This window comes from Ceratotherium simum, chromosome 5, assembly GCF_057802395.1.
Source record: "Ceratotherium simum simum isolate JZ-2026a chromosome 5, ASM5780239v1, whole genome shotgun sequence".
In the NCBI taxonomy this organism is placed as follows: Eukaryota; Metazoa; Chordata; class Mammalia; order Perissodactyla; family Rhinocerotidae; genus Ceratotherium; species Ceratotherium simum.
In genome coordinates, this window is record NC_141904.1 from 37,672,209 (window position 1) to 37,695,338 (window position 23,130).

At 38.8% G+C, this 23,130-nt stretch overlaps 1 protein-coding gene across 2 annotated transcripts in view; it reads left to right on the forward strand.

The window, feature by feature from the left end:
- Window positions 1-1,923: 1,923 nt before the first annotated feature.
- Window positions 1,924-23,130, forward strand: part of PDCD6IP (programmed cell death 6 interacting protein) — a 67,177-nt gene continuing 45,970 nt past the window's right edge. Inside the window, exons 1-4 of one of the 2 annotated variants that reach the window (XM_004419474.3) lie at window positions 1,924-2,267; window positions 13,435-13,489; window positions 14,995-15,064; window positions 21,805-21,932. In XM_004419474.3, coding sequence (XP_004419531.1) covers window positions 2,059-2,267; window positions 13,435-13,489; window positions 14,995-15,064; window positions 21,805-21,932 — 462 coding nt within the window. In that variant the 5' untranslated portion in view covers window positions 1,924-2,058. The remainder of the gene's footprint in view (window positions 2,268-13,434; window positions 13,490-14,994; window positions 15,065-21,804; window positions 21,933-23,130) is intronic. The other variant, XM_004419475.3, reaches the window with a different exon arrangement.

Here is a 23,130-nt window from a genome sequence, read left to right on the forward strand (position 1 = left end):
AAAATTTAAAAACTGGTAAAATAAACTTTTATAACAAAATCAGCATATATGCTGTAAAAACATACAAAAAAGACACACAAAAATAAAAAAATAAAAATATACATTTCTACTTCTAAAGATTACAACTGCTAACACTAAGGGTGTAATCCTTCCAGATCTTTTTTGTAGTACATGAATACACATATGTGCATTTTGTAACCAAAGTGAGATATCACAACATACATACTGTTCTGTGACTTGCTCTTTTCAGTTAATAATCTCCACCTTTCCATGGCAATACTTTTCCATCTTATACTCAGTCCATCTATATTCAAATTTCTTCAGTTCTCCTGAAAATGCACTTTATAGGTGGTCTGTTCAAACCAGGATTCAGTGCAGGCTCTTAAGTCCTTTAAATGTCTTTTCACAGAGCAGTGGCTTTTTTCATAACAATAAATTGTTGACCAGAGGGGGTCAGTTATCCTGCAGAATGTTCCACCTTCTGGATGTTTGGTTACTTCCTATGGTATCATTTAGTTGTTCCTCTATCCTCTGGATTTCTTATATGTTGTGTGTTAAATGAAAAGGTTTGATAGATTCAAGTTAAACATTCTTGCCTGGAACATCTCATAGATGATATTGTATACTTCATACCACATCCCATCAAGAGACACAATATCAGATTGATGCACAGGGTGGCCTTTTTAAAATGTAAATTGTATCATGTCACTATTGTTTAAACGCTATTTATAGCTTCCTTTGCATTTATTCTACAATACAAATTCTTTAACTTGGCCTACAAGGTTTTGAATGATTTGATGCCTGCCTGCTTACTCTTCCAACTTTATCTCATTCTAGTCTCTACTTTTTTTTTTTTTTGTGAGGAAGATCAGCCCTGAGCTAACATCTACGCTAATTCTCCTCTTTTTGCTGAGGAAGACTGGCTCTGAGCTAACATCTATTGCCTATCCTCCTCCTTTTTTTCTCCCCAAAGCCCCAGTAGATAGTTGTATGTCATAGTTGCACAACCTTCTATTTACTGTATGTGCGACACCTCCCCAGCATGGCCGGAGAAGCGGTGCGTGGGCTCGGATCCGAACCCAGCCACCAGTAGCGGGGGGCGCACGCACTTAACCGCTAAGCCACGGGGCAGCCCCTCTACTTTTTCTATATTTCATTCCATTCTCTACTTTTTAAGAGTAGAGAAAACTCTTTTTAAGTTTTTGCCACACGGTTTGCTTCAACTCCCTGAATATGGGAAGTACTTGCCTCCTAGGAACTTTGCACTCACTGCTCCTTGGTCAGGGAGGCTCTCCCTTGCCACTACTTCTTTGCCACTCTTCTCCTCCAATGTCAAGCATCTTCTCAAACTGCAGGTTATTTTAAGTTCACCTTCTCAGAGAAGCCTTCTTTAATTATCTTGTTGAAACTAGGTTCTTCAATGGACCCTAATATGCTATATCCCAAGCACCATGTTTCTTGTACTATGATACTTGTTTGTCCACCTTAGTATCTGTGTCCTTACCTGACTGTAAACTTCACAATGGCAGGGACCTTGCCTACCAGGCTCACCGTGCACTCAGTACTTGTACACAGCGCGTTGAATGAACTACAATGGGTCACAATAACCCTTAGGCTGCTAGGTCTTAGGTCGCCGCAAACTCTCGAAGGTGGCAATACCGGAAGTCCTTCACTGAGAAGTTGTTTGAGTGGAGGGTTACTTTTACGTGAAAGCGCTCTGTCTACCCGCCGCGGCAGTAAAGACGAAGAGAACACCACATGCACAGACAACTAGGACCTTATCACGCAGCCCAGGCGGAGCTGGGCCCAGGTGAGAAGCGCAGCCGCCCCAACTCCCTCACGTGACCGCGGGCTGCGCCTGCGCAGGAGCTCCCGGAAGTGGCCGGACCCGAAGCGCAGGCCCAGCGCTCGTCCGTCAGCCCGTCGGTCCGCCCGTCCGCCAGCTCGGTAGCCCGCGCGCCTCGGTCCTCGTCGCTGTGCCGCGGTCTGTGTGGCCCGAACGGTCCTCGTCGCTGTGCCGCGGTCTGTGTGGCCCGAACGGCTGCCGAGGTGCTCGCCATGGCGACGTTCATCTCGGTACAGCTGAAAAAGACCTCGGAGGTGGACCTGGCCAAGCCGCTGGTGAAGTTCATCCAGCAGACGTACCCGAGTGGCGGGGAGGAGCAGGCCCAGTACTGCCGCGCGGCGGAGGAGCTCAGCAAGCTGCGCCGCGCCGCTCTCGGCCGCCCGCTGGACAAGCACGAGGGCGCGCTCGAGACGCTCCTGAGGTGGGCCTGGGGCCGGGCGCGGGAGGTTGTCTGCAGTGCAGCCTGCCGCCCTCCTTCCCTCCTCCGCCTTTACTTCCTCTCTCTCTCCCACCCACGGCCCAGGCCCGGCCGCCTCGCCCTGGCTTGGCCGGGCGCGTAGGTGTGGTCTGCATTCCTTCTTAGTGAGCAGAGCGGCCCGCAGGCCGCCGCTCACCCTGCCCGTTTGTGCTGCTGGTCAGCCGGGGCTTGGTCGGTCGGGTGCCTGGGAGGAACGGTCTGCCACGTACCGCTCTGTCTTGCCACATTTACCTAGAACTAGTTTTTTTTTCAGTTTTTGGGGGTCTCTAACTGAGACTCTCGTTTCCCTCCGTTTTTGCATCACTGCAAAACTTTTTGGCCGGATTTGGATTTCATAATAGTAGTTGCTTGAGGGAAGTGGGAGAATTGAGACACTGAAACACATGTCTATTACTTATTACATTGTCCACTTGAAATTAGCCGTCTTTCTAAGTTCATCATAATCAAATGACAGATGGAGAATTCCAAAGGTTAGGAACTACAGTTGTTTGAAATCAAACTTGAGTGACATAATGGGTTCAAGATAGGTTGCGTAAAATGAGTTTGTTCACAAGCAGGTATGCGCTTAATGGAGTAAATTTGTTGTCTTAGCAAATGCTTAGTGAGCTCATGCTTTATTTAATGAGAGTTCCTTTTGTGGTATTTTTCCAGTTAGGATGGCAGAACGTTTTTACAGCATTTTATAGTTAAATAGTTAAAATTTCTTCGCCTACGTTGTTAATGATCTCATTTCCTATGTATATCATATTCTTGTTTCACAGGAGAAACACAGCTGTGTTAGGATGCAGGCAGGAGAAGCCCAGGTTAAACTAGCTTATTTGTTCTGATAACTGAAAAGTCGAGGAATGGTTTCCTTAGCTTTAGGCATCACTGGAGATCAACTTGCCTCCATGATGATTCCCTCTTAGGCGAGCTTTGTTTCTGTATTGGGAGAGATGCCCCTAATACTCAGGATCTTCATCAGAGAGTGCTTTTTTCCTTAGCTCTGGTGAAAGTCCATGGGAGGCCTCTGTTTGGGTTGGCTTGTGCCCATTTATGATGATGGGAAATGGGCCAGTTTATTTGCCTTGGTCTGAGTCACTCTGCTGGTTTAACTTCTCCATCTTCCATGGATCAAAGCAATATTAGTATGGACTGGGGAAGGGCTGGTTCCCCAAAAGGAGGATACTGAATAGATTTCTTAGAGAGATTATGACCCCTTAGTGTCAGTTTTAAAGATAAGACTGTTGGGTTGCAAAGATCGTTAGTTTGATACTTATATAAGAATTTTTTAAGGTAACCTAGGAATACTTAGACATTCTTTAGAATCGACATACTTTGAAAAAATCTCCAATGCATTTTTTTGTGTAGACATGAGTAGCACTGAGTGAGGATTTTCCATTAGTAGCATTAAGGAAGCATGGGTGTGGTATAATGAACAGCATGATAACAATCTTGTTGAATAGGTTAGGTGTGGTCCCAACCCTTAAGGAGCTTGGAGTCTTCAGAGAAAATTGGTGCATAGATTTAAGACTAATGGACAAGAGGGAATACTAGTTCTGATAAGGTTCTGCTGTGAACTTTAAAACTTCATTCATTTGTTCATTCCTTTATTATTTTCCCAGGCGTAAATATGAGAACTGTTCGTAGGTACTAGGGCTGTTGCAGATGGTCTCTTTGAAGCTAACCATATTTCTTTAGTCACCTCTATATTATCCTCTCCTAGTACATTCATTCAACAACTACATTTTTTTTCACTTTTTGCTCTTCTAGTGGGGTTAGGATGAGCTGATAGTCTATTAAATTTTATAATGGAGGTGTGTACACAAGTTCCTTGGGTATATATGCTGTAAAAATCAAACAGTTGTGAGATGTTTATTCAGTCAAGCAGAATATCTTTTAATAATTATGTTTGAATAGTGTAAACTGAACATTAACTTACATATTTTTAACTTGAACTTTTAGATAAAATTTTCGAAAAAAAGAGATTAAGCTAATTCCTAAAGAATAGAAGCTAGCTTGATAAGTGGTGGTACACAGCTTCATGTATAGGTCCAGTGATGGACTTGACTTTTTATTATTAACTTGTAGATGGTCTATTAAAATTTCCTAAAGTGCACATTTATGTGTATGATATTGAGAGTGAATGTCATCCTTTACAAAGTGGCTTTAACTAAAAATTGATTAGAAGAGTCTTGGTAAATGGTGAACTTTATTCTGGGGTGATCAGATGGGAATGCTGCTGGTTTTTTGGGGGGAAAACGCCAGATGTCAGTATCTGTCCTTTCTGGTGATAAGTTTCTTTAGAGAGAAGGCTTCCAGTCTCCTTCCATGAAAAAGCCTGGTTGTCAGCTTTCTGAAATTTCATCAGGGGAGTGGAGATTGAGGACCCACACAGTCGTGTATGCAGTCTTTTATATCATCTCTTTTTAGTGTGGCACCTGAATTAGAGTTGGGTTCAGCTGAATGCGGTAGATCTCAAATTATCAGTGAGTTAAATTATGATTTTATTCCTGTGTAAAAAGTTGGTAGATAGGTCGTTCTGGTAGTCTAGGGCTGGTGTAGTGGTTCTGTGAAGTTCGTTGGGCTCAGGCTCCTTCCGGCTATCTGCTCTGTAAAACTTCCAGTCTTTGTTCTCCAGGCCCATTTAGCAGTCCTACCCAAGTTTCAGACAGTATGGTGGAGGAAGGGAGAAAGGAGGCAGGAGGCTCAGCCTCCAATGTTTCCTGGAAACTGCCCCACAGCAACCTGCTCCTATGTTATTGGTCATTATGTATGTCCACGTCTCATAGAAGGGTGGATAGGAAAAGGTATTTTTATTAAAGGCAGCAATATAACCAGCTAAAATCTGGGGTTCTATTAGAAGGAGAGATAATGATATAGGCAATTAGCACTCCCAACCATAGCTTCTCAGTCCCCATCCTCCCGACTCAGGGGAGGATGAGCTTGAGCTCCACCTTAGCTGTGCTAGATATCTCTGACATTTTCCTGAGAGTAAACCTACCCTCAGAGTAGAGGATCTGGGAGCCTAAAGGTTTCTTTCAAAGATTTTCATCCATACCTTCTCTTCTCAGCCTCATCTTGAACTCTGGTCTTCAGTGGTGTCTCATGCTTCTTAATTCAGATCCCTTCTGGCTTCTCTGGCATGATTTGGCTTGCACTTTGTTAGTTCCCTTCCCTGTAGGCAGTTAGATTTTCAGCTTTCTCTGTTTCATTCATTCAGTTTTCACCTTTTAGAAAATTTCACTGAAACCTCTTGTAAGCTGTTGAGCCCTTTTCCATTTTCTTTGTCCTTGCGCATTTACATCTTTTTAATTTTTTATTCCTTTTTTAGTGGAATTTTGGGAGGGAGCGGGGAAGGGTGTTTATTCAGATCTCTTTGTTTAACTGGAAAAGGGTATCTGCATTTTCACCTCTCCACAGTGGTGGTATCAGTTTTCATTTCCATCAGCAGGTATATGTGAATTTTTTATTCCTACACATCCTTGCTAATACTCTCTGATTAATAATTTAAATTATTGCTTTTTGCTAGTCTGATGGATGAGAGATGGTATCTTGTTTTAGCTTGCATTGACCTGATTTCTCTGAGGTCGGGCATCTAATGTTTACTGGTTACTTAGTTTCTTTTTCTGTTAATTGCCTGTTCTTTTTTTTAGCCCATTTTCTAGGTTGCTTGTTTTCTCCTTACTGATTTTTGGGAGTTATTTACATTTTCTGACGATTTATCCTTTTTCCATTATTTATATTGCCAATATCTTCAAATCTATTTCTTGTTTCTTAGTTGTATTTATGGTATCTTTTGTCACACAGAAGTCTTTGCAAAATGTTGTAGTCTCCTCATAATCTGTAGTTACAGTTTTTTTCTTATTCCTAATGTTGTGCATGTGTTATGTATGATTTTCCCACTTGATCAGATTTCCTAAAGGTTTGGAGCCACCTTTTTTTTTTTTTTTTTAAAAACCAAGTCTAGGGGGCCCGCCCCGTGGCTTAGCGGTTAAGTGCGTGCGCTCCGCTACTGGTGGCCCGGGTTCGGATCCCGGGTGTGCACCGATGCACTGCTTCTCCGGCCATGCTGAGGCGGCGTCCCACATACGGCAACTAGAAGGATGTGCAGCTATGACATGCAACTATCTACTGGGGCTTTGGGGGAAAAGAGGAGGATCGGCAATAGTTGTTAGCTCAGAGCTGGTCTTCCTCAGCAAAAAGAGGAGGATTAGCATGGATGTTAGCTCAGGGCTGATCTTCCTCACAAAAAATAAAAATAAAAAATAAAACCAAGGCTAAGTTTTTTTGGTTTGTTTTCTACTTTTGGTCATTCACTTATTTTCTTTTTCCTCTTTCTATCTTTTTGTGTTGAATGATTATCTTTTTATCTTTTTTGTTTTTCTCATACATTTATTTTAGTATTATATGTTTTTTCTCTGTCTGCTTTTGGCTGCATCCAGCTGGTTTGATATGTAGTAGTCTCATCGACATTTTTTTTTACTAATTTGTAATTTTAGTTTTGCTTTGTTTAACTTGAGTCACTTATATAAATTCTGTAAAATTTCTGAATAGATTTGTCTGTCATCCTTTTGTGGGTTAATATTTAGTTTGTTGTGTTATGGTAGTATCTTTTTCATTTGTAAAATAAAGTTGATGGAACTAGTCTTGTAATTTCTGAAATTTTTTTCAAGTACTAGTGTTTTTATAGATCAGGAAAGAAAATATTGCTGTTCCCTTTTACTTCACAACTGTTTACATTCTGATTATTGGTTTATGGGTGAAGATATTGAGGTAATATTAGCACTAATGACATTGCTACAATTTGTTAATCAAATAGTGTAGAGGATATAAAGATATACAATACTTTGCCCTTGGTCTCAAGGAGTATCTGTAGTTGTCAGGCCTTAATTTGGCTCAGTAATTTTATTCTGTATCGATGAATAAACATGAAAATTTAAAGGAAAATTTAAAATCTGATTTTTTTTTCTGTTTTCTGACTTTTCTAACGTTTAGTAAATAAAATAGCTTGTCAGGACTGTCTTCATTCTGTGTTCCTTAAAGAGAATCTCCTGCGAGAATCTTCTGCACACAGGAGGTTTAAGCCCATACATCTAACTTTGTGGCAGAGTTAGACTAAGATCCTGACCTCCTGTTTCCCTGACTACTTACTTTCTACTATACTCTGCTGCAACAGTGCTCCATTAATGATTCTTCATTTGATAAATTGGGTGAAGAAGTGTGAAAATAAGGTTCAGGAAGGCTCTGTTAACTCTCACCAATATCTAGCCCATCTCTTCGGATTCTCTTGTTTTTGTCTGTGGTTGGTGGTGGTCAGAACTGCACAGCCCTAACCACTGACTGGAGCTGTCTAGGTTATGTGAATTGGCATTGCAGTATCACTTTCGCTAATGTGGATTGGTTGTTCTCCATCTCCACACCTTGCCCCTAAAAAATTTTTTTAAACTAGAATTTCTAGTGAGAATTTTTCCTATACTTATCTTTGGTATATTCAAAGAAATGTATTCATTTCCTAGTTTTTTCCCCATGAAATTAAAAAAATTGAGTTATTAAATATTTGCTCTAAAGTGATTGAGTTTTATGAAATACTGGAGAACATATAAAAGCACTTCTGGGTAGTTGCAAAATAATAATCTGTAGCTACCATTTATTCAGTGTGTACTATGTGTCCAGACTCTATTTTAAGCATTTAGTATGTACTATATCAATTGTTCCTCATGAATTAAATGAGTTATTACCCTTACTTTAGGAAGGGTTTAGAGAGGTTGAATAACTTGCACACAGTCACACAGCTAAGAGTTGGTGTAGTTGGGATTCAAACTCCTGGTTGTCTGACTTGAAAGCTTGAGCTCTGCGCTCTATGGCATCATGCCTTTTAAGTATGTTTTAGAATTTTATAGTTGATAAAAAAAAATTCCACTTATTTCTAAAATAAAATATTTAAAGGTACAATTCTTTACAGCATTATTTCCCGCAATGCATTTTTTTTGGCAACTCTGGGGTAGCATACTGGCTTTCCATCTTCCTACTTGTGGAAAACTTGCAGCCTAGGTCTGCTTTGTTAGCGGTTATATCCTGGGCTAGTATTTGCTGATACAGTAAAGCATATTTAAATGATAAAGAGAGGTGGGTGGTAGATTCTCTTATTTCTGCTCTTGTTCCCTCTCTAGAGAACTTGGATACCTGAGATCTAGGCTGAACTATGAGGGCTGGTATATGGTGGAGTTACATATCGAAGGAGTGGCTTGTTGTATTTGGTACTCTAGGAACAGCATTTTGCCTGTGGTAACTGTAGTTAGTGGTGGCTACTTTCTTTTGAAAAGCATTAGTTGGTCTCTTTGAAGTCTTTTTTTTTTTGAGGAAGATTGGCCCTGAGCTAACATTTGTTGCCAATCTTCCTCTTTTTGCTTGAGGTAGATTGTCCCTGAGCTAACATCTGTACCAGTGTTCCTCTATTTTGTATGTGAGATGCTGCCACAGCATGACTTGATGAGTGGTGTGTAGGTCTGTGCCCAGGATCTGAACCCGCAAACCCTGGGCTGCAGAAGTGGAGCACATGAACTTAACCACTATGCAACCAGTCCGGCCCCTAGTTGGTCTCTGTTGACATTTACTCTATATTAGATGTTGATTTCCATTGACTGTCCTCCCATAGTACTTTTATTTCAAATTACATAACCTGTCCTAAGACAACTTTCTTACTTTGAAGGTTCCATCACATAGCTTCTAGTCATTTAAATGTAGAACATGAATGCACTGTTTCCCCATGCAACTCAAATTTTGCAAGTTGACCCCAAAAGCTTTGGAGTAGAGAGTAGATATAAAAAATTTAGTATGTTCTGTTCAGCCTTTCTTTTTTTCCTTATCCATTTGCAGAGCAAGTAGCTTTGTCTCCTACTATTTCCTTCCTTCCTTACTTTAGGGCAGAGGTTATCAACCTAAGTCCTGCCTAGCTGCCTGTTTTTGTATGGCCCGCAGGCACCACTCTCAGTGGATTAGTACTGCAAGACTTGGAGACCTAGCTGGGGTGTTCCCCTCTGCTGTATCCTTCCCTTTTTTCTGGCACCTGGCTCTCTGGCCAGTGGCTATGCCTCACTGCTGCAGTGGGCTTGCTCTGCTGCCCCCTACACATTGGGCACCCCACTTGGCAATGGCTTGGCACTGAATGGTAGAATCTCAGGCTGGGAATTGGTGACTCAGCAAGTTGCCTTGTCTCCAGCCAGTTGTGCCAGCTGCCCAAGTTGAGATGGCTAGGCTCTCTGGGAGAAGAGAAGGGCGTGGTGTCACTGGGGCAGAGAGTGAAAGTGACTGTTAGCCACTACCCACCCCTTCCCCTGGGCCCCTCTCCACCAGACTGGATACTCTTTTTTGGAGAATGTCTCCAGCTAATGGCAGTTGGACAACTGTATCTCGTGTGCCTACCATCTGAGATGGCCCAACCCGGGTAAAAAGAGTACAGGGAAGGGCAGGAGTTTTCTCTCATGTTATATAAGACCTACATATTATCCTTGATTTTGCCTTTTGCTTGGCAAAGCCTAGAATAGCCCTTTTCAGAACAAGTTTGTCAATGCCTGCTCAATAGCCATATCGGCCTCCTTGCTGTGCTGTGCACCCCCTTAGGCACACTGTTGCCTCAGGCCCTTGGTACTTGCTATTCTCTCCTTATGGGCACGTTTTTTGGTAGCTCCTGTTCATTCTCAAAACAGAGAATCTTAGGTTTTACTCTTCAGAGATAAGAAAAAAGTTGCTTTTAAAAACTTTGCATTTTAGTGATTAATTTGTTTGGTACTAGCAGTAACAGAGGGAGCAAACAGACTCTGAAACTTAGACTCCTTTGAGAGAAAAGACGTTAAACGTTATTCCACAAATAAATATATTACAGACTGTTATAAGTTCTATGACGTAAAAGTTCAGAGGCCTAAGAGATTATAAATGGGGAGGGGAACTAATTTAAAAAAGGAGTTAGATTGACTGCCCTTATCAATTCTGCCACCACCATGGACCTCCTTGGTCCATGCTACCATTATCTCTTGACTGGATTACTGCAATAGTTTCCTGACTGATCTCTCTGCTTCTACCCTTGCACCCCTGCAAGTCAGTTTTCTGCATAGCAGCCATGGTGACTCTGTGAAAATAGATTAGCTTGTGTTACTCTTTTGTCCAAACCTCTGATGGTTTCCCCTCTTACTCTGTACAGTAGAAGCCAAAAGTCTTAACAGTTGTACTCAAGACATCATTACTTCTTTGATTTCATCTCCTACTGTTTTCATCTGTGCTTGCTCTATGGCCATATTGACCTCCTTGCCATGGCAGGGATATTTTCAGGCATACTCTTGTCTTAGCTTCTTGGCATTTGCTCTTCACTTGACTGGTAGTACTTTTCTCACCCCATCACCTTCTTCACGCCTTCTCTATTATTCATGATGTTTTAAATTTTTTTATTTTTTACTTTTATATAGTCCAATGACCATGTTGTTTAAAACTACAGTCTTCTCACCTCACCCCATACACATGCCTTATCCCTGTCACCTCTTTGTTTTTCTCCATTGCACTTATCGCTATCTACTATGTTTTTACTTATTTATTTTGCTTCCCCCTCTAAAAGTAAGCTTTATAAGGGCACAAATTTTTAAATGTTTATTTACTGCTGAATTCTTGGTGCATAGTAAACTCTTAGTATATATTTGTTCAATGAATGAATGAAGAAAGGCTTCTTTGTTGACATGTCCACCTAGACAAGACAAGTGGGAAATTGTGATGGGAAAAGTTTCCACGTACAGAGAAAGAAATGGGTGAAGGCCCTGAGTCAGAAGAGAGCATAAAGTTTAGTGACTTGAATGTGTAGTGAATATTCTGAGATGAGGCTGGAGAGTTGAATGATGGGCAGGTAATGCCAGACTTTGTCAAATTTTTGGATGGAATTTTAGGTATAATGGAAATTCATTAAAGGGTTTGAGCACTTAATACTTTAGAATACTTTTGCTAAGTACAAGAATACTCTCCTGTGTAACCACAGTACAACTTCCAAAATCAGGAAGTTAACATTGATTAATATTACCATTTAATCTATAGAATTCATTCACATTTTGCCAATTCTCCCAGTAGTGTTGTTTACAGGTCCAGGATCTAATCCAGGATCCTGTGTTGTATTTGTCTCTTTAGTCTCCTTCAATCTGGAACAGTTTTTCTTTGTCTTTCACGACCTTGACATTTTTGAAGAGTACAGGCTAGTTACTTTGTAGAATGTCCCTCAATAAGGGTTAGTCTCATGTTTTCTCATGATTTCTGCATTTTTGGGCAGTAGTTTCACCAAAGTGTTGCTGTGTTCTTTTTAGTGCATATCAGGAAGAACATGATGTTGATTTGTCCCATTGCTGGTAATGTTTAACTTTTATCGCTTGGTTAAGATGGTGTCTGCCAGGTTACTTGACCATGCAATTAATAAGTACTACTTAGTATTTTGTGGGGAGACACTTTGAGATTTTGTAATATCCTCTTTCCATCCAATTTTCATATTTTAGCATCCATTGATGAATCTTACCTGAATCAGACATTATGCTTTAAAAGTTGGCAAATGGTGATTTTTCTAACTCCATTTCTTCTAGATTTATTAGTTGGCATTGTACAGTAGCGTAGAGCTTTCTGTCCCTGTTCACCTATTTATTTATTTTATTTACTTCAGAATGGTGTTCTTATTTTCCTCAATGGGTTTTGATTTTTTGTTTATTTCATTTAAATTGTTGTGGACTTGGCTAGTGGGAGCCCCTTAAAGCTAGTTCCTGTGTCCTTTTTTTTTGTGAGGAAGATCAGCCCTGAGCTAACATCCGATGCCAATCCTCCTCTTTTTCCCGAGGAAGATTGGTCGTGGGCTAACATTGGTGCCCATCTTCCTCTACTTTATATGGGACACCGCCATAGCATGGCTTGACAAGCGGTGCGTCGGTGCGTGCCCGCGTCCGAACCTGTGAACCCTTGGGCCCCCGAAGCGGAGCGTGTGCACTTAACCACTACGCCACCCGGCCAGCCCAGTGTGTGCTGTCCTTTTATGTCCTTTTGACATGTCTTGATCATTTTTTGAGAACTTTCTTGACTTTCTGGCATAGGAAGATGTTTTATACCTGTTTTAGTGTCTCTCCACTATGTTAAAAAATGAGTTAACACTGTTACCTCCAATTCCAATCCAAGGCCACAGACTTTATTCTAACCTTCTCTCTTCCCATATTTATGCCTCCTTTCTCTGATAATTAGAAACCTGGCTCCCATTATCTTCAGTGTATTTACTTAATTGCTCAATTCTTCCTGTTTGTAAGCAACCTCGTGACCATGTCAGCCCAAAACTTCGTCTCAGACATATTGCCCCTCCTCCTGAAAACTTGGCCTCAGAAATAATCATTGAAAGACAGCGCTGTTGAAGGGGGGCGGGTAGTGGGGCAGAGGCCGGGAGGTAATAAGGGAAAGAGGAAAGACTAGAGGCCTATTAGAAAGCTTGGCCCTGGACACCGCCCAGCCCCCCTTGCTAGGTCAAAGGTCAACCTGATGATGAGGAAGACGGCTTAATGTTTGATGATCATTTTGGCTGCTGTGTGGAGTATAGATCAAAAAGAATGAAGAAGGAGAAAAGGAGACAGGGAGATTGGCTAGGAAACTTTTGGATTAATCTGCTTTAAAGGGAGGGTGGTAAAACTGTGTGGCAGTGGTGGAGATGGACAGAAGTGGACATACTCAAAAAATATTTGAAAGTTGGTAACCTCATTTTAATCAGCAGCTTACCAGAGATACTAATTGCCCAATGGATATAAACACTTATCTTAATAAGAAGTAGTATTGTAAGAAATACGTTGGTTTCCTGGGCAAATGTTAGTTTGCTTTTAGCCAATAATAGTTGATAAATATTTTTCTTTGGTGGTGAATATGAATATTTTGTTCACAGTTTTTTCATTGCATGCATTTTAGCTCCTGGTTTACACATTAAAAGACTACATTCATTAACTTTAAAATGGCCAATTGAATTTGATTTGAGGGCCACTCAAAATAAGCATGAATATTTAGTATACTCTTAAACCAGTTGTATTTACATAAATGTGTGTAATATGTAACTGATAATTTTTAATTTTGCTCTGTTTTTTAGATATTATGATCAGATCTGTTCCATTGAACCCAAATTCCCATTTTCTGAAAATCAGGTAAGTCATTAATTTTAATTTGTTTTAAAGTTTTATGATAATGGAAAATATACCTATTTCCTCCCACCTGTGGTATCGTTTTATTAACATAAATTGGTGCCCCTTCACTACGTTTAGGTATTTGAGACTTTTTCATACAACTTAGAAGCTTTTTAAGCGCATCTGATATGAATCTATGTCCTTTTGAAGAGACTCCTGGAATTCTGTTCATGTCATTCCTCAGTCACTTCTGGGCTCACGTAGAACAGTAGACTAAAATTTGTTTTCCTGCATTTTCTATCAGTAAGATCTATTGACTGATTAATATAATCTACGGTGTACTTCCCTTTGGCTTTTACAGAATTAAGAAGGAAACTGTATAATTCAGGAAGTATTAGTCTCAGTTTATGTGCTTTAAAAATTGTTGGCACAAATATTTGCATAAAAGTTGCAAATGCTGTTGTGATTAGATGTTATACTGTAAGAATGTCAACTTTTTCTTAAAGGCTAGATATTGAAAATGCTGATGATTTCTTACAGTTTTATTTGGGAGACTTGTTAAAAATTTTTTATTTGTGTGACATGTCTCAATTTTAAAATAGTTTGTGAAGAATACTTTAAACATTCTTGTACTAAAGTTTTATAGGTGAAATAATATGTTGAGATTTGCTTTAAGATACTCCAGGAAAAAGAGTATGTGTGCGTGGAGGAGTGCAGGGAAAGTGGGAGGGTAGATGAACCAAAAAGGGCAAAAGGCTAAAATTGGTGATGGGTATATGGGGGGTTCATTATGTTATTCTCTCTGGTTTTGTGTATATTGAAAATTTTTCTGATCCAGAGTTAAAACATTTCTGTAATGGATTGCAATACATTAATTTAAAAGAGGCGAAGTTCTTTTTAACCTTCACATGTGGAATATTTTAGAAGGAGAGTGACATGCAGTTTTTTTATGAAGTAGATTTTTAGTCATGTATAACATATATACAGAAAGGTGAACATATGTGTATTATTTGAATCTTCAAAAGTGAGTATACAAGTATAACCACCACCCAAATCAAGAAATAAAATATTGTCTCATCCCATCCCCTAAAGGTAACCATTCTCCTACTTTTGTCATCATGGAAAAGTTCTTAATTTTATCTTCTGGGAAACCTGTAGTACTTCGTTGCCTTTGCTTCTCTTGGTTTATTTGACAGTCATTTATTAAGTACCTGTGCTGTTCAAGCTGTTGTGTGTTTGTAAAGATGAGTAAGATAGTGTTTTCTGGAGAAGATGATATATATACAGTTACTGAGGCAGAATGACCATTTGAAATATCCTAGTACCAGGATTTTAATTTAAAAAAAGAAAATTTTATGCTCCAGGAAAAGGAAAAGCAGTTGGTCAGTTAGAGAAGATAATGTTTTAGACAGTAAGTTGAAGCGTTTGTCCTTTTCCTCATTGTGGATTTTTCTTTGAAAGAGACTTAATATTTAATGAGATCCAGGAAGGTAACATAATTTTCTGTTTTCTCTCTTTCTGACAAGATCTGCTTGACATTTACCTGGAAGGATGCTTTTGATAAAGGATCACTTTTTGGAGGATCTGTAAAGTTGGGTATGTAATTTCTTTATAAAAATGATAGGAGGGGCCAGCCTGGTGGCACAAGCGGTTAAGTGCGCGTGCTCCGCTGTGGTGGCCCGGGGTTCGCCGGTTTGGATCCTGGGCGTGCACCGATGCACTGTTTGTCAAGCCATGCTGTGGCGGTGTCCCATATAAAGTGGAGGAAGATGGGCATGGATGTTAGCCCAGGGCCAGTCTTCCTCAGCAAAAAAAAAAAAAAGAGGAGGATTGGCAGATGTTAGCTCAGGGCTGATCTTCCTCAAAAAGAAAAAAAGAAAACTTGGTCTAAACACTCTGTATTGTTTTAGGTTTTTAAAATTGCTCTCCTAATGACTTTGTAAATAATAAAGAATTTTTACATTTCATTTTCTTTTTAACTTCAACGTTTAGTGCACTTTCCAAATATTTGTGGAGAGCCTATGCCTTGCCAGGCACTGTTCTAGTTATAAAAATGAATAAGACAGTTATACTCAGTCTAGTTGGGAAGACAGTTGATCATTCTAAAATACAGTAGGTAGTATATCAGTCTGCGAACAAACTTATGGGAGCATAGATGAGGAAGAAGTTATTTCTGCCTGTTGAAAGCAAGTAATGTTTGAATTAGGCCTGAAGGATGAATTTGTTTTTTCCAGGTAGAAAATAACGTTATAGGTAGAACATTATAACCAAAGGTGAGAAAAGTGAAGGCTTTTTGATCTACCAGCTCATCAAGTTAATTTCTCTGCATTAATTTTCCATCTGTGAAGCAGGGAATAGTACTGTGGATTAAATGAGTGAATATATGTAAAGTCCTTAGAACAGTGCTTAAATATTAGCTGCAATGAATAATATTAATATTATATATAACTATAATATATATAGTGTGTATGCATTATACAATATATAGTATATAATTTTACATAACAATATCATAAAGTATAAATTATATATAATACATATTAATATAATTATTGTTAAGACTTGAAACCATAGGTTGAATTGGGGATTATGGAGGGTGAAGACATTGGAAGTAGATTATGAAGAGTTGTAAATATGTTATGAATTTGTACTTTTCCCTTTCGTATGTTAATAGCTAACATTTATTGAGTACTTATTTCACTCAGGGACTGTGGAAGGGGCTTTATACATATTATCTTACTGAATTCCCCAATAACCCGATGAGGAAAGGCACTGTTATTACCAGTTGAGCCAACTGGTTTAGAAACATTAAGTGACTTTCTGAGATCGTATGGCAAGGATTTAATGAAGTTGGATATGACTCCAGAAAGCCTAACTGTAGAGACTAGAGAGAAACAGACCAGTTAGGAGACTGATGAGAGATGATGAGATTAGACAAGGTAGTATATGTGGGTCAGAGGAAAAGGATGGATTTAAGAGACATTTCAGGTGAAACTGACTGGATCTGCTGACTGTCAGAAGGAAGAGTAGGAGTTGAGGGTTGACTCTAAGATTTATAACTTGGTTTGACCTGTTGAATATTTTATTCCTTTCAATAGACAGGTTGAGTTTGACTTTTCTGTGTTATGTCTGGTTAGAGATTTCTCTTTGGCATTTGGAAATAATGGATTTAAAGCTCAAAAGATGTAGAGACATAGATTTGGGAAAAGTTATCGTTAATGATAATGAATTTATCTACTAGACTATAGATTAGGAAAAGTGTGAAAGCCAGAGCTAGGGAATATAATATTCAGGGGAAATAGAGGAAGAGGTTCTTGGGAATGAGGTTGAGAAAGCTTTCAGGATCTTGGAGGAACCAGGGATAAATAGAGACGTGGAATTGAATGCCAGAAGAATTTCAAAAATAATGTAATCCAGTGGTTCCTGAGCCAGGCCGCATGTTAGAATTACCTGGGGAAAATATTAAAAGATACAGATGTATCTTTAAAGATAAAGATACAGAATGCCAGATGTGATAAGAGGAAATTTCAGGGTAGGAAATTTCAGGGATACTAATACTGGAATTAGGATTTTTGAAAATACCTCCAAGTGACTCTAATAGTCATTCAAGTTGGAACATCATGGACAGTCACTGTGGCAGAGGTCAAGTCTTGTAAGGTTGGGGAAGTCACTGAATTTGGCAATGAAGGAAGTTTTACTAGGGCCATGCCAAAGAAGCCATATTGCATCAGGTTGAGGGATGGACCAGAATGAGGGAGACAGCAAATGTGGGTTGTTTGTTTCAGAAAAATTACAGTAAAGATTTGGGGACAAAGGGGGCATTATGCTGAGAGGGAGGCAAAGTCAAGAAAAGGGTTTTTAGCGCTGTTGTGACAAGCAAATTGGTAGGCTGAGAATAAGGAGCAGATGTAGGGGAACTAGGAGATAGTCACATGAGATAGTTTGAGTGATGAACCAAGTTCCTGGAAGAAGTGGGAAGCAAAAAAGTTAAGAGCATAAATAAAGCAGAAGGTAGTTCATCAAGGCATTTCTAGTGGCAAATATTGGGAATTAGATGTCCTTCAGTAATGTCTTGGTTAAATAAAGCATGGGCTACTCGTTCATTAGAATACTGTGTAATTTTAGAATACAAAGAATGATAATGCAAATATATATTTGTTGACATGTGAAGCTATGTCCAGGGATATTGAATAAAAGGCCTGTTATAGGTCAGAGCTGCTGCACTGTACAACTCAAGGGGCTCTAGAATTGGTCTCCTTGGAACACCATTCATGTAGAACCCAGAGTGATTGCATCTCCCTGGAGTTGTGCATTCCAGGCAATCTGAGTATGGTATAGTATCCAATTTGTGAAAAATTGTGTGTGTGAACATATGTGTAGTTATTTGTGTAGATATTCACCAAAAAATTAACAATGGGCAACTCTAGAAGGTAGCATACTGGGTGATTTTTAATTCATTTTCTTTTGTACTTTTTTAACAATTGTTTGAATTTTAGAAAACCTTTTTATTTGTAATCAAGCTATTTTAATTGTGAAAAGCTTAGTGAAAAAGAAGAGCTCAGGTAAAAAACAAGAATGGAGTTGAATATTAAGAAAAAAGAGCTCTTTAAATTTTATTTTTATTTATTTTATTTTATTTTATTTATTTATTTATTTATTTATTTATTTATTTTTTTGTGAGGAAGGTCAACCCTGAGCTAACATCCATGCTAATCCTCCTCTTTTTGCCGAGGAAGACTGGCCCTGAGCTAACATCTATTGCCAATCCTCCTCCTTTTTTTTTTCCCCAAAGCCCCAGTAGATAGTTGTATGTCATAGTTGCACATCCTTCTAGTTGCTGTATGTGGGACGCGGCCTCAGCATGGCCGGAGAATTGGTGTGTCGGTGCGCGCCTGGGATCCGAACCCAGGCTGCCAGTAGCGGAGCGTGCGCACCCAACCGCTAAGCCACGGGGCTGGCCCCAAGAGCTCTTTGAAGAAAGGAGAATTGAATATTTGTTTGAAAAGACCCTGATTTAAGTTTAGGTGTGATAGAAGAAATAATAAAAGAAAAAAGAAAAGATTTAATTACAAGAAAACGTTTTCATAAAATCTCTTATTCACGAGAAATTGTCAAAATAAAATGACACACTACAGCCTGGGATGATAATGTTTATGGGAAATATAATAGACCGGGATATGTATCTTGTATATAAGAAGTTTACTTTTATCTGTTGTTTGGAATATATTTCATTCTTCTTGAAGCCCACTGACTTCTGTCATATAGCGGACGAGTTGCTTCATAGTTAGACTGTGACTTTCTTGTACTGCTCTGTGTGTGTGTGTTTAGAAGTTTTAATTGGTTCACCACCACACACATTCTGTGCTTTTATCATATTCTGAAGATGTTCCAGACTCTCAGTCTTACTATTTATTTCTCTGGAGTCTCGCCTTTTCCTGAGAGACTCTTCTGTTTCCCATGGCCTCTTGAATCTGGACTGTTTGCTCTCTAAGCTGCTACATAACTATCATCCTGGACTGTCACTGCTTCCTTAGGTTAGAGCCATCGTTTTCTGGATATTGTGTCTTCCTCTTTTGCTGGAATATGTTCTTAAGTAATTTTCAGAGAAAAGATCAACTTTCTGAATCCCTTCTTTGTGAAAATAACTGTATTTTGCCCTCACATGAATTTGGTTTGAAATTCTGGCACCTGGTGCTTAGGTCAAAAACCTTGGAGTCATTCTCAACACTTTCACTTCATTCCCCCCTGCATTCAATTAATTCATTAGCAAATCTTATCCGATTTTCTTTTAAAATACATTCAAAATCCAGTCACCTCTCAGCACCTCTGCTGGTGCTGTTGTGGTCAGAGCCACCATCACCTCTCAGCACCTCACTGCAGCAGCTACCTATCTAGTTTCCTGCTTCCACCAGTGTTGCTTCTCTGTGGTCTGTTGTCCACAGTCTGGGCTGAGTGAGTCTCTGTTCAAAACTCTGTTGATTTCCCACCTCACTCAGAGTAAAGCTAAAGGCTTTACGGTGTAAGCTGGCTTTTACTTCCCTGACGTCATTGCTTACCATTTGTCCCTTGCTCTCTTTTTTTCAGCCACACTAGCCTTAATATATATTTGTTTAATTAATTAGAACTATGTTTCTTCAGAAATTGAAGACATTGTTCCCTTGCCTTTTACTATCCAGTGTTACTTATAAAAGGTCTGATTTTTGTCCTTTTGTAGGTGACCTGTTTCTTTTTTCTTGGGAAGATTTTTATAATTTTCTCATTATCCTTCATGTTTAGAAATCTCAAAAGATCTGATTGGCTCTCTTTTTATTCTTTGTATTTGGCATTTATTGTTGGGCCTTTCAGTTTGAAGACTATCTCCCTTCAGCCCTGGGAAGTTTTTGTACATTTCTTTGATAATTTCCTCTTCACTGTTTTTCTCTTCTTTTTGGAATGCTTTGTTAGTTGGATGTTGGCTGTTCTGAGTATTCATAACTCTTACATTTTTCGTTTCTTTGAATTTATGGGCTGCCTGGATATTATTTTCTAACCTTTTGAAAAACTTAGCAGTCAAGTTTTTAATTTCCTGGAGCCTTTTCTTATTTGTGTATTGTTCATTTTTAATAACATCCTGTTCTTGTTTTATGGATGTACTGTCTTGGAATCTCTTTAAGAATGCTAATTATGATCTTTGAAATGTTGTTGTCTATTATTAGAATTGTCTTTGTTTATTCTAGGCTCAATTTTTTAGTTCACCTTGATCTTTATTTTGTTGTAGGCTCTTCTCACATCCTGGTTATTCTAGATTTTTCATATATTTAATTAAGAAAGTAGGTTAGAGTAGCTGATATGTATGTCTGCTTCACTTTAGGGTGAGGAGGCTAGAATTGAGTTGGAGACGAGCTGAAAACTGGCCGTTGTTACAAGGAAGACTACTAAAATGCCCTAACAAGGAGTTTTACTTTATGGCACTACTCTGGCACAAACACACAACTATAGTGTTCTGATTCTCCTAGATGGTTCATTCAGTGTTTCTGTAAGGAGCCTTCTGATTATTTTGCTTGGTGCTCAATGCCTGGCACATTATGTAAGACCTTGAATGTCACAGTGATTGAATTTGTCTTTTTTTTTTTTATTGTGGTAAAAAACATATAACATAAAATTTACTATCTTAACCAGTTTTAAGGGTACAGTTTCAGTAGCATTGAGTATATTCACGTTGTTGTGAAGCAGCCCTCCAAAACTTTTTGATCTTGCAAAACTGAAACTCTGTACCCATTAAACAGTAACTCTCCTTTTCACCCTTCCCCCAGTCCCTGTTAACCACCATTCTATTTCTGTTTCTGTGCATTTGACTGCTTTAGATAGCTCATATAAGTGGAATCATACAGTATTTGTCTTTTGGTGATTGACTTATTTCACTTAGCTTGATAGCTTGATATCCTCAAGGTTCATCCATGTTGTAGCGTGTGACAGGATTTCCTTCCTTTTTAAGATTGAATAATATTCCATTATGTGTATAGACCACATTTTGTGTTCATCCATCAATGGACAGTTGGCTTGCTTCCACCTTTGGGCTATTGTGAATAATACTGCTGTGAACATGAGTGTGCACATATCTCTTTGAGAGACTGCTTTCAGTTCTTTTGGGTATATACACAGAAGTGTAATTGTTGGAGCATATGGCAATTTTATTTCTGATTTTTTGAGGAACCTCCATAGTGTTTTCTACAGCTGCAACACTTTACATTCCCACCTACAGTGTACAACAGTACCAGTTTCTCTACATGCCTGCCAACAGTTGTTGTTTTGTGTTTTCATAGTAGCTATCCCAATGGATATGAGATGTGTAGTTGATCATATAGTTGTATTTTAACCAAATAATCTGCTAGCCCTCTGAGAGATGTCTTGGCATAGGGAGTGAGACATGGAAGGCCAGCTTGAGGTGCTTGCATTGGCTTAGGTTTGGAGTAGTGAGGAATTGGTTTAAATGTGGTGGGAAGATTCAATTTTGAGAGAGGTGATGGAAAAATGGAAAGAATTTATTTGAATTTAAGTGAGAAATGATGTGAGAATGACTTTTCATTTTGAACCTGACTAATAGCAGTGTGGTCGTAAAGGGAAGGGAAGAATAATTTATTGATCTTTTGAGTTTTAGATGATGGGAATATTGTTGTGGAAATAAATGCCTGGCAGGGCAGCTAGAAATATGAGAGCATATAATGGGTGAGACAACAGGTCTAGAAACTTGTTTTTGTGAGAGCCAATGGGATGGAGGTAATAGTATTTCCCTTTGAAACATTCATTTTCTTTAGAAAAAATAATCTGATAAATTTTTTTTTCTCAATTTTTTACAGCTCTTGCAAGCTTAGGATATGAAAAGAGCTGTGTGTTGTTCAATTGTGCAGCCTTAGCTAGCCAGATTGCGGCAGAACAGAACCTGGATAATGATGAAGGATTGAAAATCGCTGCTAAGCATTACCAGGTATGCAGAACAGTAGTTTCTACATAATGATCAACACTACATTAGATTAAATTGAAAATAATTGCGTTTAGGTTTATAGATGTTCTTTACCCACAGATATTTTTGGAAAGTAATGTACTTTTTAATGAACTGATTCATATTTTTGAAGCCCTTAGATAAACTGCTCACTCTTGTATACCCAGCACCTAGCACAGTGCCTGGCACATAATAAAGGCTCAATAATGTTGGGAGAACAAATGATTAAATGTTTGAGACGAAATCCTTGGTAAATAAATGACCTCATTTAAAAAATTTGTACATTATTTTAATATATTTTTTTCTTAGAGTGAGACACACCTGAAATTTTACCAGTGTCACAAAAATTAAGACCTCTTGGCAAGAAAATTGTAACTCTTGAGACTTGTGGAGAGGTCATATTTAAATGTGGTCAGATTTGTAATGTTCTTCAGTTAGCTAAATTTAAATTTTAGATACTATCACTTACCAATATGGCATAGTATTTTGTGGCAGTATATTATTTACTCAGCTTTTATATTTTGTTTCAATTTAAAGAACAATGAGTGATTTTTGTTAGGTGGTATCATCTATAATTGTGTTTTCATGTTTTATATTTCTTTATAATTCACAAAGTGTGTTCATGTACATTATTTTACTCTTAGATGAACATGATACATGTTGTATAATGTCATTCTCATTTTATAGATGAGACTAAAGGTCATAAGTGGTAATAAAATGGTCCATTGGGGTTTCAGGTGTTCTCGTTCCACATTTTGTGGTATTCCAGTGGTCCTTTCACTGTCTGCCATGGCTCTGGAATTTGTATCAGAGGTGGAGTCTGAATTTTTCCCATTGTGTAGGGGAGAAGTGAGGAATGTTGTTCTAAGAAAGAAAGAGAAAAATATAAGCAAACAGTATGCTTCAAATTGTGGCTTACCATACGGTTTTGGGTGGTCACAGATGACAGACATGACGCGTATACCTCTTCTTTTTGAGTCCATAAATGGCAAATATTTAAAAATGAGAAAACGAAGTAAAATTTTATTTAGTTAATTGGATGTGAGATCTTGGAGGGCATTCTGAATTATTGAGGACACATTTCATTCTGTGAGTCACCTCTGTGATTCACAGCAGGTCCCTTAGTGTGATGGAAAAAGAACTGGTGGTATTTGAAGACCTAGATCCTTGTTTAGGCTGTTTG